Source organism: Suricata suricatta, chromosome 8, assembly GCF_006229205.1.
Source record: "Suricata suricatta isolate VVHF042 chromosome 8, meerkat_22Aug2017_6uvM2_HiC, whole genome shotgun sequence".
Taxonomy (NCBI): Eukaryota; Metazoa; Chordata; class Mammalia; order Carnivora; family Herpestidae; genus Suricata; species Suricata suricatta.
The window spans coordinates 8,413,217-8,428,679 of NC_043707.1; the positions used below are offsets into that span (position 1 = coordinate 8,413,217).

Consider the following 15,463-nt stretch of genomic DNA (forward strand, 5'->3'; position numbering starts at 1 on the left):
GGGGACGCGTACCGCCTGCAGGACCTGCTCTTCTCCCCAGGCCCGCGGCCTCTGCCGGTGGATGAGGAGGTCTTCAGCTACATCGTGAGGAGGCCTGACCGGGTTCTGCTCATCCTCGATGGCTTCGAGGGCCTCGAAGGCCAAGACGGCCTCCTGCACAGCGCGTGTGGACCCGTGTCCACGGGGCCCCGCTCGGTCCGGGGGCTGCTGGCGGGCCTCCTCCAGCGGAAGCTGCTGCGAGGCTGCACCCTGCTGCTCACGGCCCGGCCCCGGGGCCGCCTGGCCCAGAGCCTGAGCAAGGCCGACGCTCTCTTCGAGGTGACCGGCTTCTCGGCCCAGCAGGCCGAGGCCTACCTGACGCGCTACTTGGAGCTCGCAGGGGCCCCCGAGCACCGAGAGCGAGCCCTGGAACTCCTCCGGCGGCAGCCTTTCCTCCTCAGCCACAGCCACAGCCCTGCTCTGTGCCAGGCCGTGTGCCAGCTGTCCAAGGCCCTCCTGGAGCAGGGCGACGAGGCGGAGCTGCCCTCCACGCTCACGGGACTCTATGTGGGCCTGCTGGGCCCTGCGGCCCGCGACGGCCCCCCGGGGGCCCTGGCAGGACTGGCCAGGCTGGCCTGGGAGCATGGCCGCAGACACCGGGCCACCCTGTCAGACAGCCAGCTCCCGTCGGCGGAGGTGAGGGCCTGGGCTGTGGCCAAGGGCCTGCTTCAGCCCAGCTCGGGGGCCGCGGACATGGAGCTGGCCTTCTCCAGCTTCCTGCTGCAGTGCTTCCTGGGGGCTGTGTGGCTGGCCCTGAGCAGTGACATCAAGGACAAGGAGCTACTACAGTACTTGGCATTGACCCCGAGGAAGAAGAGGCCCTATGACAACTGGCTGGAGGGCGTGCCACGCTTCCTGACTGGGCTGCTGTTCCAGCGGCACAGTGACTGCCTCGAGGCCCTAGCAGGGCCGGCCTCGGCCACCCTGGCAGACAGGAAGCAGAAGGTGCTTGCCAGGTACCTGAGGCGGCTGCAGCCAGGGGCGCTGCAGGCTGGGCGGCTGCTGGAGCTGCTGCACTGCGCCCACGAGGCTTCGGACGCTGGGCTCTGGCAGCACGTGGTGCAGGGCCTCCCCGCCCACCTCTCCTTCCTGGGCACCCGGCTCGCGCCCCCCAACACCTATGTGCTGGGCAGCGCCTTGGAGGCGGCCGGCCGAGACTTCTCCCTGGATCTCTGCAGCACTGGCATTGACCCCTCTGGACTGGGGAGCCTGGTGGGACTCCGCTGCGTCACCCGTTTCAGGTGGGGGCAGGCGACAGGCGAGGGGGCTTCTGCTGGTGGTCTTGGAGCTGTGCCCAGCACTGTGGGGTCCCATTTCGCATGCGCAATCGCCAGGCGGGAGCAAAGGGATTCCTTCTGTTTTTACGATGACCAGGTCAAGGCTCAGAGAAAGATAGCAGCTCGTCCGAGGTCACACAGCACATAGAGTAGCCTCTTTTTTTTTTTTAATGTTTTTTTTTTAATTTTTATTTTTGATACAGAGAGACAGAGCATGAGAGGGGAAGGGTCAGAGAGAGAAGGAGACACAGAACTGGAAGGAGGCTCCAGGCTCTGAGCTAGCTGTCAGCACAGAGCCTGACGCGGGGCTCAAGCCCACGAACGTGAGATCATGACCTGAGCCGGAGGCTTAACCGACTGAGCCACCCAGGCGCCCCTGGAGTAGCCTCTTTTACCAATATTTGAAGGCCGTCATGTGCCAGGCACTGGGCTACATTTAGAATCCATGACCGGTCTGGGCTCAAATTCGTTTTCTTCTCTCTATCCCCTAGTCAAGCCACCATTTTGTCATGTTGGATTAAGGCCACAGCCACCCCCGGACCTCCTTGCCTCTGTTTTCTCCTTTTCCATTCCATTTTACATGAAACCATCAGAGCAATCTTCCCAGAACTCACATCTGGTCATACTTTGATTCCTTAACTTGGCTCCTTTAAATCCTTCAGTGATGTGTTTGATCACTTCAGCCTAATATTCAGAGAATCTCTCCCACCTTCTGCCTAAACATACGTTACTCAAGCTATAAGGTCCTAAACCATTGTAGTGGTTCAACCAAGATTTTAGCACTGAGCTTCCTGGTAGCCAAAGCAAAAAGGGAAACAAAACCACTGAGAGGATTGAGAAAAGGGCGAAATCAGTAAGAGCTGGAGTGGTCATGGGGGCTTCCTGGAGGAAGTAGGGATGAAACTGAGAGGACAGAAAGTATCTGAATAGGTAGGAGGTCTCTTCATGCAGCTGCCCCTCCATTATGGTCTAGCCCAGTCCTTGTGCCTGGGTCTGAGGCCTTTCCTCCACAGGGCTGCGTTGAGTGACATGGTGGGGCTGTGGGAGTCTCTACAGCAGCGTGGGGAGGCCACGCTGCTCCGGGAGGTGGAGGAGAAGTTCACCATCGAGCCTTTCAAGGCCAAGTCCCTGAAGGATGTGGAAGATCTGGGCAACCTCGTACAGATCCAGAGGTGAGGAGGAGGCGGGGCGCTGAGAGGTGGTTTGGAACATGCAGGTTGAGGACCGACTGCACCCAGTATTAAGTTGCCCATTAGCACTCCTTCTCTTTTTTGGGACATCTCGTGCTTTCCACCAGGCAGTGTCCCCGCCGACATCCCGAGCCCTCCGCCAGGCAGCACCTGCCCCCCCCCCCAGAGCCTCCAGGCCCAATCACTTTGTGTGGCATCCAAAACTCGCTATCATGAACCCCCTTCGTTCTCAGCCAAATCCAGCGATAGACTCCCTGCTCAGAGTCACGGGGATGCCTTCTGCGTCTGCCAGCAGAAGTGTTATTGATGGCCACCTTGCGAGGCACCCAGAGCCCGGATCGTTCCCATTTTATGGATGGCGGAGCGCTACCGTCCAGAGGCAGCGGAAACTTGATGACAGAACAACATTTTCTCATTCTGTCACCATCCATTGTTTGAGCACCTACTACGTGCTGTCTGGGTTGGGTATAGGCTCTTTTCCATGAAACCTGCAGTAATGCCTCCCTGGGTTTTATTTTTATTTTTATTCTGAGAGAGAGAGGCAGAGAGAGAAGGAGACAGAGGATCTGCAGTGGGCTCTGTGCTAACAGCAGAGAGCCCGATGCGGGACTTGAACTTACAAACTGTGAGATCGTGACCTGAGCAGAAGTCAAACGCTGAACCGACTCAGCCACCCAGGCGCCCCCTCTGAGGTGTTTCTAACAGAGGACAACAGTAGTCCCAAGGAAGGCAGACCTTCTGGGGGAACTTGGGGACACCAAGGCAGGCATCTTGAGATACTTAGGGGCTCAGTGACAGGCGAGGAGACTGCTCCTTGTTACATTGCCCGCCCGCTCTCTCCAGGACAAGAAGTTGTTCAGAAGATACGGCCAGAGAACTCCCCGCAGTCCGGGATCTAAAGAAGCTGGAGTTCGCGTAAGTCAGAGAGTGAATCGTTTCCCCCAGATCACTCTCATCCTCTGGTCTCGCGCCTCTGCACACCGGCATCCGGCATCTGGGGCCTGGCCGGTCAGGGCAGGGCTGCCGCTTCTCGGGCGTGAAGCGATGAGGCCCATTTCCTGGTGAACACGCTCCTTCCTGTCCATTCACTGGACAGACATACTCGACTGACCTCAGCCACTGTTCTCAATGAGGCTGCAGTCTAGTTAAATAGACGATCATGACCCGCTGTGATCCGTGGCCATGGCTCAGGGGCTTGGGGTACAGGCTTGGGGGGAGGTCAAAGGAGACTTTGCAGAGAAGGTGACTGAAGGGTTGAAGCCTGGGGACGAGTGGGAACGAGCCAGGCGGGGAGGCCATGCGGAAGGCACGTGTTGTCACTAAGTGCCCATTGTACAGATGAAAACACTGAGTCCTAGAGTTACAAAAGTCAGGTCACGCTGGCTCTTGACGCAACAGAAGCAGACGCTAGATTCGTGTGAGATCCTTGTTAGGGATCTAAAAATCACCTCGAATGATTAGGAAGAAACTATTAAGGACTTACGGTGTCCTCAACGCGTGTTGTACGTGACCCGGGAGGTAGTCACTGTCTTCCCCATTTTACAGATGAGGAAACCGAGGCCTAGCGAGGTTAAGCGCCTTGCCCAAGGCCCCCAGCCGGTCACCCACAAGTGGCCTGCCCCTCCTGGTCTCTGCTCCCCCGCACCCCAGAAAAAGCCAAGCATTTCTTGTTTTGAACAGAGACGAGGTGCCAGATTTGAGCAGAGACGGCAATGTTGCTGAAAAGAGGAAATGTATGAAAACAATCATCAAGGGCCCTTTCTGGCTTTGAAGTATTTTCAGCGTAAAAAGCCCCCAGTTCAAGGTCAAAACTGCGTTCAGGCGGAACAAGAGTTGTGACGTGGAAAGGCCCAGAACCAGGAGACTGGCCACCTGGAGGCCAGAAGCCACGAGAAAGTTCTGGGGAAGGAAGGAAGGAAAGAAAGGGCTATTTTGGGCGTGTGAGCAGCAGCCGCAGTGCCAGGGCGCACGCAGGCCCCGCCGGCCACGGCCCTTCCCGGATTCGGCCATTTACATCTCCGCCCGTCAGTTTCCTGGGCTGCCTTCCCCGCTCACTGCACTCCGCGCCAGCCCCGTGGTCTCCTTGCTGGCTTCCAACCTTTCTAGGCGCCATCCGGCCCCTGGGCCTTTGCACTGCCTGTGTCTTCTGCCCACAATGCTCTTCTCCAGGTCTCTGCACGCCCCATGCCCTGACTTTCTCACTTCCTTCTCATTTCCACCAAGCAGGGCCTTTTCACTCCCGTGTTTCAAAGTACAATTTCACACACACCCCCCTCACTGCCATACTTTTCTTTGAATTACTTATTGTCTCTGCACCAGGTAATTTATAAATTTCTTTCTTGCCCCCTGGACTATCTCCACGAGGGCCAGGAGTTTTGTCTGTTTTGTTCATGCTCTCACGATATTTGGTGTGTGAATTCTCTGATCCTTCCAACGAGTCCCTGAGGTGGGGGCCGAATCTGAGGAGATGGAGGTGAAGGGATTGGTCCACAAGGACCCATGGGAGCCGAGGGGCATCCCCCAGAGTTCAAATCAGAATTTGGACACTCTCTCCTCCTTTTATTGAGGCTATAGCGGTTCCCAGACTTTGAGATTTCAAAGACGGAGAATATTTCAGGGTCAGTTGAGTGACTGCGTGCAGTTACTGCAGTTTCATCCTTATCAAGTGTGTTCATTCAAACAAGCAGATGTTTTCTCCAGGAATGAACATTTTAGGGGCTCCTGGGTGGCTCATTGGATAAGAATCTGACTGCGGCTCAGGTCACCATCTCACAGTTCATGGGTTCAAGCCCCACCCACGTCGGGCTCTGTGCTGACAGCTCAGTCTGGAGCCTGCTTCAGATTCTATGTCTCCTCTCTCTCTGTCTCTCCCCTGCTCACACTCTTGTCTCTCCCCACCCTCTGCTTCTCCCCCACTCATGCTCTGTCTCTCAAAAATAAACATTTAAAAAATTTAAAAAAAGAAATGAACACTTTAGGACATTTCGGAATCAAAGACCATTCTTCACATTGAGGACGTTTAACAGTATTTTAAAAGCAGAACAAAACAGCCCTCTGGTGTCTTTTTCTCATTCGCTGGAGGTCGGGCGTGGATGCTGAGCCAAGCTGTGAGACCGTGTGGGGATTAGGTAATCTCTGTACCTCGGTTTCCCCACCTGTAAAATGGCATCAAGAAGCGCCCTTAGCTCAGAGTCCTCGTGCGGGTGAAATGAAATCTAGTCTGAGTGAAGGACCCAGCGCATGCCTGGCACATAAGAAGTACTCGACAAATGGCTTTATTTGTTAGTAAAATGTAACGGCAAATAAGTAAGTGTGGTTTTTCAAGACTGGTGGGTCGTCAGGCCAGAATGTGGGAACCACTTCCCCAGGCCAGGAGCCCAGCTGGCCTCTTGGGGGTGGGGAGCTTTGGAACGAAAGGGATTGGGTGCCCCAGGTGGACATCAGGGTAGGGAAGGCCCTGGAGAGGCAGGAAGGGAAGAGGCCTCGGGCCCTCTGTGCACTTTCCACCCCATCCCGGCGCTGGATGAAGGAGCTGCCGCCACTTCAGGCTCTCACCTCTGCTCGTTGCCTCCCAGGCTGGGCCCCGTCGCAGGCCCCCAGGCTTTCCCCAAACTGGTGAGGATCCTCGAGGCCTTCTCCTCGCTGCAGCATCTGGAGTGAGTATGAGCCCGGTAACTTCCCTGCGGCCTCTGGTGTCAGGAACCCCAAAGCCTGGCCCTGAGGAAGGTGCGCAGAGAAGGGCTTTCTCTGTCCGGCCCTCCCTCCCTCTCCCCTGCTGCCTCTTCTGTATGGGCCTCTGAATGGTCAGAGGCCCCCACGGTGGGGAAGCGAGGACCGATGAGAACCCCCAGTAATAGAAAAAGTGGAATCTTTTGAAACTCCTGTCCATCCTCAGTCTCATGTGCTGTTCCCAGCATCCCCGTGGGGAGGCGGGGGTGGGGAGCACGGTCCCCTTGCACAGTGTTGATCCGAAGAGGTTAAGGAGGCTGGAAAGCTCTGGGGGCTTCCGGGGCAGGGGAGGAATGATTCACTTCCCTGGAGAGTCAGAACCCCGTCCCCTGGACGGCCAGCTGGCGCCACCTCCCCGCCCCCTGCACAAAGACCTGCTCTCAGAAGTCTGCCTGTGGCGTGTCCAAGGCGGGGGTGGGGTGGGAGGGGGCTGCAGGTCAGCTGGCCTCCGGGCCGCTGGCTGACGGCCCCTCCGTCTGATGCCACCTGCAGTCTGGACTCGCTGAGCGAGAACAAGATCGGGGATGAGGGCGTGGAGCTGCTGTCGGCCACCTTCCCGCGGCTGAAGGCCCTGGAGACCCTCAAGTGAGTGCCGGGTCTGCCCCTCCTGCTGCCTTTGGCTTTGGCTCTTTCTCTCCACCCAGCCATTCAGTCACTCACTTGCTCTTTGATGCCATCCTACATGCGCTTGGACGTGGTGTGATTTAATCAGCAAGTGTCACAGGAGTGCCTACTATGTGCAGGCCCCATTGGAGGTCCGGGAGACCCCACTTCCCGAAGCCCCTGACCTCAGGGATCTCCTAGTAAACAAGCAAGCAAACAAATCCATAATTATGAAGTGCACAGTGATGAACCTGATTCACATGTAGTGAGGGAAAATGACGGGGGGGAAGGCTGAGAGAGGAAAAACGGACTAGGATTTGTCACCAAAACATTACCAAAACAGACCTTTATTTTAGTTTTTAAATGGGTATTTGTTTGAGAGTGGTGAGTGGGGGAAGGGCAGCGAGGTGGGGAAACAGAGGATTGGAAGCAGGCTTCACGCTAACAGCAGAGAGCCTGATGGGAAGCTAGAACTCACCAACCGTGAGATCATGACCTGAGCCAAAGTCAGATGCTTAACCGACTGAGCCACCCAGGCGCCCCATAAATATTAATTTAAAAAACCCCAAAACTATGCTGGATTTTGGGAAGTGGATGGATACGATGCAGAATCTACGTGGTTGTTCGCTGAAACTGTCCTCAAAGTCGATCCGCACTCCAGCTAGGAGTACCCGGGACACCAGGACGGAGACGTCCTGAGTCATTTATAGGATTCTAGGTAACGCCATGGGAAACTAGATCTCCCTCCCCCATCCCCCCCATCTCCTTCCCTCCCTCCCTGTCCTACCTTTCTGTCCTTTTCCCCCACTTAAATATTGAGCAGCTATTATGTACCTGCACCGATGTCAACACAAGCATACAGTACTGAGCAGAACAGACCAGCCAGTAAACTATATGAACACTTACTCACGGACGGGGTGGAGCTGTGGGCCCAAGGGGATAGGAGGCTGGTCTCAAACCTTTGAGCAGGTGTGGGGGGAGCATGATCTCTCTCTCTTGTTGGAGCCTCACCTGGCCTCCCACTTAGCCACAGGATGGAACTGTACCCCTTTATTAAGAGCGCCCATTACCCACAGCGCCATTGGCAGCCTGTCCCCCATGATGGTCCTCGAGGTAGATGGCCACGTGCTTGCTGCCCCGGGCCACCCTGTGAGGAAGCGAGAGTCCCCAGCTCTGCCCCAGGGTGCGTGGGCATCCACGGGAAGGGGCCTGCGAGCGTGGTCCTGAGCCCTGCCTGTCCCCACAGCTTGTCCCAGAACAACATCACCGACCTGGGCGCCTGCAAGCTCGCCGAGGCCCTGCCTTCGCTGGCTGCCTCCCTCCTGAGGCTGAGGTGAGTGGGGGCCCCTGCCATGGGTCAGGCGCTGAGCTGGCGGGTTGGGGGAGGGCCAAGAGCCCAACCCCGGGGCTGGGGACAGTATAGCTAGATGGTGCGGGGTCGCCTGACAGTCCAGTGTGAACACAGCCCCCTGCAGCTGGGCCACGCTGCTGCCCACAATGACAGGATCGTGGGTTCTGGGGGAAGAAGCACCTGGCCAACGGGACAGGTTGCTTACTCAGGCGGAGACCACTGGCTCATTTGGAAAATGGGTCCATCCCAGTGCACTACGGAAAGCGCCTGGCCCAGTGCCTGGCTATGGTGCACAGTAAATATTTGTCCTCCCCCCCCCTCTCCCTGGCGCTGGCAGGGCTGAGCCTCTGCTGGGCTCCAGGGGTGCCGGGTTCTAGAAAGCAGCCTAGGTTGGCTCTGGTCACGCACACAGTGCTTGCACTGCCACCTTCTGGTGGGCCTTGGCATAGCACCTCTTGCTTTTGGCTTCCCGTTTGGCTGTCAAATGGCCCAGGGGACAGACTGGGGGGCGGGGGGGGGGGGCGGTCTGGGCTTGGACCAGAGCCCCAGTCATTCAGCTCAGGCTTGCCATCTCTCTCTCTCCTCTCTCGCCAGGCTGGGAGGAGCTTCCTGCTCCTTCCTCAGCCCTCACCACCTGCCTAAGACAGCCAGAGCCATGTTCCCAGGGGAGATGGGATCTGGTTCATCTAGTTATGGACACATCCATTCTTTATCCTTCCAGCCAGGGTCACCACGTGCAGCTGTATGGGTTGTGTATTGTGCAACTTGTAGTCTATGGGATTGGCCCTTCCTAGAGTTGTGCAGGGCATCTAATTGCCTCTATCATCAACCATGAGTCAGAACTTGTGCTAAGAACTAGAGATACGGTTACGAACAAAACAGATATGGTTCTTGCCTTCAGGCTTCATGTATAATCAACAAGTCGGCATATGTACAAATAAAATATTTTAAAATGGTGACTCATGCTGGGAAGGAAACAAATGTGAATACTGAATTCGATCCAGGAGGTCAGGAGACCTTTCCCTTTCTGTGGGAAGCGCTCAGGGACAAGCATTCCAGGAGGAGGGAACAGCAGATGCAAAGGCCTTGAGGTGGGAAAGAGTTTGAGTCTTTGCCAGAAGGGCCACTGTGGCTGGCTACAGGGAATGAGCGACAGAGGGGGGGATGATGAGGCGGGAGGGGTAGGGAGGCCAGACTCTGCAGGGAGGCCCTCGGAGGTCAGGAGGGAGCTTTTGGTGGGGCATTTAGGGACAATCTCTGATCTGACCACCACTTTATAAAACCTCATACTTAATGCAATCTAAGATACCATCCGCTGTAAGACACCATTAGGAAGACAAAACACTGCTAATTAAACATTGATTATCAGACACATTCTGATCTCAATGATATTCAGATATGACCCTGCACATCTTGGCATCCGTGAAATATGGGAAGGATCCCCTGTCTGTGGGCAGACAGGGAGCCTCCTGGGTCCTAAGACCCACCCCAGGAAGAAACTGCAAAGCCTCTGCCTGTTTTTTCCCCCTGGTACCCGACCAACCTGTGACATCAGGGGATGCTGGAGCTTAGCCTGAATCCACTTCGCTGCAGTGTAGACCTGCCGCTTTTACGTGCAGCTCTGCGGTCTGGCCCCGAGGCCAAGTTGTGGCAAAGTCATGGCCTTGAAATGAGAATCAGGGCAGACCCGGCTCGTTAAAACGATGATTGTTGATGAGCATACAGCTTCTGTTGTCACCAGCGTCACCCGGCATGTTGTTTACCAGCTGGGGATACGCCCCGGAATCCCGAGCTGGGCCAGTGGTTCCGCGTTTTCCTCTCCCCTACGATCCCCAGGCCCGTCACACCATCCATGGTAGCTCACAGGACCCTCAGTGCCCCCTGTCCCAGACGCAGCCATAACCACAGCTAGTACTCAGTGCATTCCACACGCCTGTCCTGTTCTGGGTCTCGTACCATCAATAACTCATTCATTCTGCCCCACAATGATTCATGTCTATTTTATGAGGAGCAAATTGAGTCACAGAGGAGTTAAGTCATTTGCCAAAGGTCACACAGGCAGCAAGCCCCAAAGCGGGGATCGGACCTTGGGGCGTCTCGGGCAGGAAGCTACTTCCACTGTGTGGCCCCAAAGGAGCAGCCTCCGCTCTCGGGGCCTCAGTTTGCCCCTCTGTAAAATGGGGCAGGAATCCGGCTGGGGGTCCCCATGGGCTCTGACCTCCCGGCACCCCCTCCCCGGCCCGGCCCTCTGTTTCTGGCAGCCTGTACAATAACTGTATCTGCGACACGGGAGCGGAGAACCTGGCACACGCGCTTCCAGACATGGTGTCTCTCCGGGTGCTGGAGTGAGTGTGGCAGCCTGGGCCGTGGGGGGCGGGGGTCGGGGGCGGGGTCTGGGGAGGGGCCGCGGGGTCTGGGGCGGGGTCGGGGGCGGGGGGAGGGGCTGCGGGCTCCCCTGCTGGCACCGGAATGGGCAGGGCTGGGGTCTGGTTGTTGGGAGCACGGCTGGGTGGCCTCGACTCCAGGCTCTAGGCTGGCTTTCTCTCCCCAGTGTCCAGTATAACAAGTTCACGGCCACCGGGGCCCAGCAGCTGGCCGCCAGCCTGAGAAGGTGCCCTCACATGGAGACGCTGGAGTAAGTATCAGCCCCGGGCAGGCAGAGGGCCACCAGCCCTCCTGTGAGCCTTGCGCCCAGATCCCACTGCGGCCCTCACCAGGGTGGGGCCTGGCCTCAGTTTCTTTGTCTGTAAAATGGGAGTGATAACAATATTTACCCCCAAGCAGATTTTTGAGGGTTAAATTAATCTAGGTGGATAAAGGCCTTCGAACAGTGCCTGGCTCCTGAAAATGCTCAATGCATTAGGGTGAACGCTTTGAAGTCACTCGTATTCTATTATTTTGGACCTAGAAAACGTGGCAGTTTGGTTCAAACTTATGTTTTGTCACTGATGATATCCGATGTCTAGTATCAGTATTTTATGCTCTTCCAAGGCACTTCTGCTACATAATCACTATCTTCGAGAATAGATCCTAAATGACCCATTTTACAGATGAGGAGAATGAGGCACAGAGAGGCTAACTAACTTTTCAGGGTCACACCACACGTCAGTAGCAGAACTAGGTCTAAAGAAAGGGGTCTCGGGGCTCCTGGGCCTGCGCTGTCCCCAAGCCCCCTTGCTGGTCTTGTTCTGCCAGGTGGGCAGTCTCTGAGGTTCCAGGCTGGGTGGTGGGAGGGAACTGGGGGCAGCTTGCACTGGCTGGGGACTCCAGGCCCCCGTCTCTGCTCTCATCCGGCCCCTGCCTGCCATGCCCACCGCAGGATGTGGACGCCCACCATCCCGTTTGGCATCCATGAACACCTGCAGCAGCAGGACCCCCGGATCAGCCTCAAGTGACCCCCACGATGCCTGGGACAAGGCGACTGAGGTGTGCTTGGACGGGGAGAGCCGGGCCGTGGGGGGCCGCGGGGGTCAGTGTCAGGATCTGTAGAAAGTGGGCAGGGGTGGCACGGGGGAGCTGGCCTGCGTGCCCTGTGGCCGAGGGGAGGCAGGGGCGGGAGGCAGGGCAGCCACCCACGGCCCACAGCCCTGAGCTTTGGCAACAGTTTCTGGGGGTCCCCAAGCCACCCCGGCGGCTTCAGCATGCAGTTTTGCAGTGTCTTCATAGGCATTTTCTCTATCAGTTTCTGAACAAATGTCTGTTCCCTCACTTCTGTGCTGCCCCAACCTGTGATATCCCAGGCTTAAAAAAAAATTTTTTTAATGGTTTATTTATTTTTGAGAGAGAAAGAGAGACAGGATGTGAGTGGGGGAGGAACAGAATCCGAAGCAGGCTCCAGGCTCTGAGCCGTCAGCACAGACCCTGACTCGGGGCTCGAACTCATGAACCATGAGCTCATGACCTGAGCCAAAGTCGGGCACTGAACCGACTGAGCCCCCCAGATGCCCTCGTGATCTTGACAGCACCGCATGCAGGGTCCGGCTGCCCTCTCCTTAAAGCTTTCTGACCCGCCCCTTCTCCTGGCCTCTCCCAGCATGTTCTCGGAGGACGTTGACCACGTGGGACCTTGAACTGGCTGTCTGTGGACACAGTTCTTCTTGCACCATTGCCCGTGAGCTTCAGCATTGTGGCACCCAGCCCTGCCGGCTCAGGGCCGGTCCCCACCCAGGCGTCCGAAGGCCCATGGCCTGCTCTGCGGACAGACCCAGGGCCGACGCCAGGCTCCCTTGGGGCCCAGGTTGATGCCAGCCCCGATGGACTGGGGTGTGATGTGTGGTGGCCGCCGTCCACCCAGGAGCCCTGAGGCGTGCCCTGCAGGACGCTCCCGGCAGCCGTGGCCAGGCCGGAGTGAGGGATGGAGGCAGCCACATCTCTGCCTCCCCAGGTGCCCGCCAGCCTGGGGAGAAGTCACTTTTCTGCGCTGCTCTCCTACCCAGGCAGGCCTGGCACTCGGTGGTACCAGTGGCCGGCCCCACCTGCTGAATTCGCTGTGACAGGCCGGGGTGCTGTGGCGGCTGCTTTCTGACTGCAGGACTCACTGTTTTGCACTAACTTTGTCGAGGCCCAAGCTCGGCCTGGCCAGACACACTGGACTTGAGCTGGAAAGAGCTGACTGTGCACTAATTGTCGGGAGGGGGGTGGGCTGCCTCTTGGCCTTCCTTTCTTGGGTCATTTTTTCACTACATTATAAAGGGCTCATTTCATCTCACGGGCGTGCCCACAGCTTGAGTTTCTACAGTGATGGCCGTTTTTGGGGTGCCTGCCGTTCGGTCGTCTGAATGCATCACAAACGACCCCAAAATGTGGTGGGTGAAAACCGCACACAGGATTACTGTGCTCACAACGCCTGTCCCGTGGGTGCCCAGCCCAGTGCCAGCTGGGGCAGCTTGAAGGCTGGGGCTGGCATCATTTGAAGGCCCGGGCACTCTGGGCTGGCTGGGGGGTGGGGGCCTGGGTTCATCTCAGGAACTGACAGAGGAGGACCCCTCCATGCGGGCTGCTTTGGGCCGCCTCCTAGCACGTTGGCTGGGTTGAAGGGCCATCACCCAAAATGGAAGAGGGAGGTGGAGACAGGGACAGGGACCAAGACCACAGAGGGAAGCATTCTTTTGATAATGCAGCTCTACCCCTCTGCCCCCTCGGCCCACTCCCCCCCTCTGCTGCTCTTCCTGGCCCCTGCCCCCCAGCAGAATCCACCTTGGCCCTAAGTCCTCTTTGGAAAAGATCTTTCTGTTGCATTCATTATTTGGGGATACGTATTGGAGCACCGTCAGCCTTCAGAGGGATGATGTTTGGCTCTGCCCTTTGCCAAGAGCCCTTCCTCATCCAGCCTGCACTCCTGCCTCGGCCACGGTGGGCCTGGAAGGGACTGGAAGCCTTGCCGTCTACACAGAGCGCTGCCAGCCAGGCCCTTGTTGCTTTTTTGCGGGAGCGTGACCCGCTTGGTCACAAGTCCCGATTCAGGGTAAGTCTGCTTTCTCCTGGTGGCAGTGGGAGCCTGTCTGTTCGGCTCCAGTTCCCCCAGCCTAATGCCTGAGGCCCACCTCTCCGTTTCCCAGAGTTTTTTTTAAATTTAGTTTTGAGAGAGAGGGTGTGAGTGGGGGAGGGACAGAGAGAGAAGGGGACAAAGGATCCCATGTGAAGCACACTCTGCAGAGACAGCAGGAAGCCCCATGCAGGGGCTTGAACTCATGGACCTGGAGATCATGGCCTGAGGAGAAGTGAGGTGCTCAAGTGGCTGAGCCACCCAGGTGCCCCCAGGGTTGGGTTTTAAATAGCTTGGGGATCAGTCCTCAGGGGGGTCCCGGCATTTGTGGATTGTGGGCCTGTCTGTGCAGCCACGGGGGTGAGCCCTGAGCCCCCCGCCGCCCCAGGGCAGGGCTCTTGCTGACAGCCGTCAGCCGAACCAGGAGGGCACCATCCTACCCTCTGTTCAGAGATTTCACAACTCCCGTCAGAGGCTGTCACTAGTCACTGTTCGGACTCTGGACTGATAACTGCCATTTATTACATGAGTTCACACACGCCAAGTGCTTATCACCCTGACAGGGGTATAGTAAGTGTTCAATAAATATGAGGACCGACACTTTGCTCCAGTACTATGTGAAATCTTTCCTGCTCAGAGGGACCATGGTCTAGGGCCAGCAGCACGGACCCCAGGGCTCAACTGCTTGGGCTCAGTGCCCAGCTCACCACGTGCGCAGATTACTTCTCTGTGCCTCAGTCTCATCATATGAAAACTGGGCGGGGCGCCTGGGTGGCTCAGTCGGTTAAGCCTCCGACTTCGGCTCAGGTCAGATCTCACGTTCGTGGGTTCGAGCCCTGCGTCAGGCTCTGTGCTAACAGCTGGCTCAGAGCCTGGAGCCTGCTTCTTCTGGTTCTCTGTCTTCTTCTCTCTCTGCCCATCCCCCTCTCATGTTCTGTCTCTCTCGGTCTCAAAAATAAATAAAAAGAACATTAAAAAAAAAAGAATTGTGCCTTTAAAAAAAAGAAAGAAAAATGGGCATAATTATGGTATCTTCTTCATGGGGTGATGCAGAGATCCAGTGAGTAGTAGGGTGACCACAAGAGTTGGCATACAGCTCGATACTTGTTAGCTGTCCCTATTATGTAGGAATGTGTGTTTTGTTCCTGCCTAGACCTGGAATGTTCCTCCCAGCCCTTCATAGGGGACACCTTCTGGTCCCATAGGACTCAGTTTAAGGGACAGCGGCTCCCCAGGAAAGGTTGACCAGATCACCCTATTAAATAGACACCCCTCACTTTTACTCTCCAAAGTGGTTTCTAGTTTATCTTTTTCACGGTTATTTGTTGGGTTGTCTGCTATTGTTTCGGGATATGAGCTCCAGTAAGGCAGGTCACCAGTCTGTTTACTGCTCTGTCCTCTGTACCCAGCAAGGTGCCTGAACATAGTAAGTGCTCAATAAACGTTGGTGGAATGAATGATCCTTACCCCTTTGCTTTCTTTCCTTTATTCATTTCACAAACAGGTGCTAAGGACACAGTGGTGCACTCAATACAGGGTTCAAGTTTCCTGCTCTGGGAAGTATTGTATCTTAGTCAATTAAAAAAAACTCCCTGGGTAGGTCTGTCTGGTGTGGTTGGGCGGTCTGTGCACTGCACAAAGGCACCTGGACAAGGGGTCACGTGGGGGCTGCAAACCAGTGTGGGCTCTGCTTGCCGAGCTGTGAGTCCTGATGCAGAGCTGTGACAGCCCAATGCGGCACCTCAGTGATTAGCACCAAGTCGTCTCAGGAGGTATGTAAATTACTGTC

General features: G+C 56.6%; 1 protein-coding gene across 1 annotated transcript in view; it reads left to right on the plus strand.

The window, feature by feature from the left end:
• CIITA (class II major histocompatibility complex transactivator) overlaps positions 1-12,897 on the plus strand; it is a 46,175-nt gene extending 33,278 nt beyond the window's left edge. Inside the window, 10 exon segments of the mRNA XM_029946627.1 lie at positions 1-1,280; positions 2,330-2,488; positions 3,350-3,421; positions 6,082-6,162; positions 6,728-6,820; positions 8,085-8,171; positions 10,451-10,534; positions 10,741-10,824; positions 11,509-11,615; positions 12,223-12,897. The exon segment at positions 1-1,280 is cut by the window's left edge and continues 100 nt beyond it. Of these exon segments, the coding sequence (XP_029802487.1) occupies positions 1-1,280; positions 2,330-2,488; positions 3,350-3,421; positions 6,082-6,162; positions 6,728-6,820; positions 8,085-8,171; positions 10,451-10,534; positions 10,741-10,824; positions 11,509-11,584 (2,016 nt within the window). The 3' untranslated portion in view covers positions 11,585-11,615; positions 12,223-12,897.
• The last annotated feature ends 2,566 nt before the right edge of the window (positions 12,898-15,463 follow it).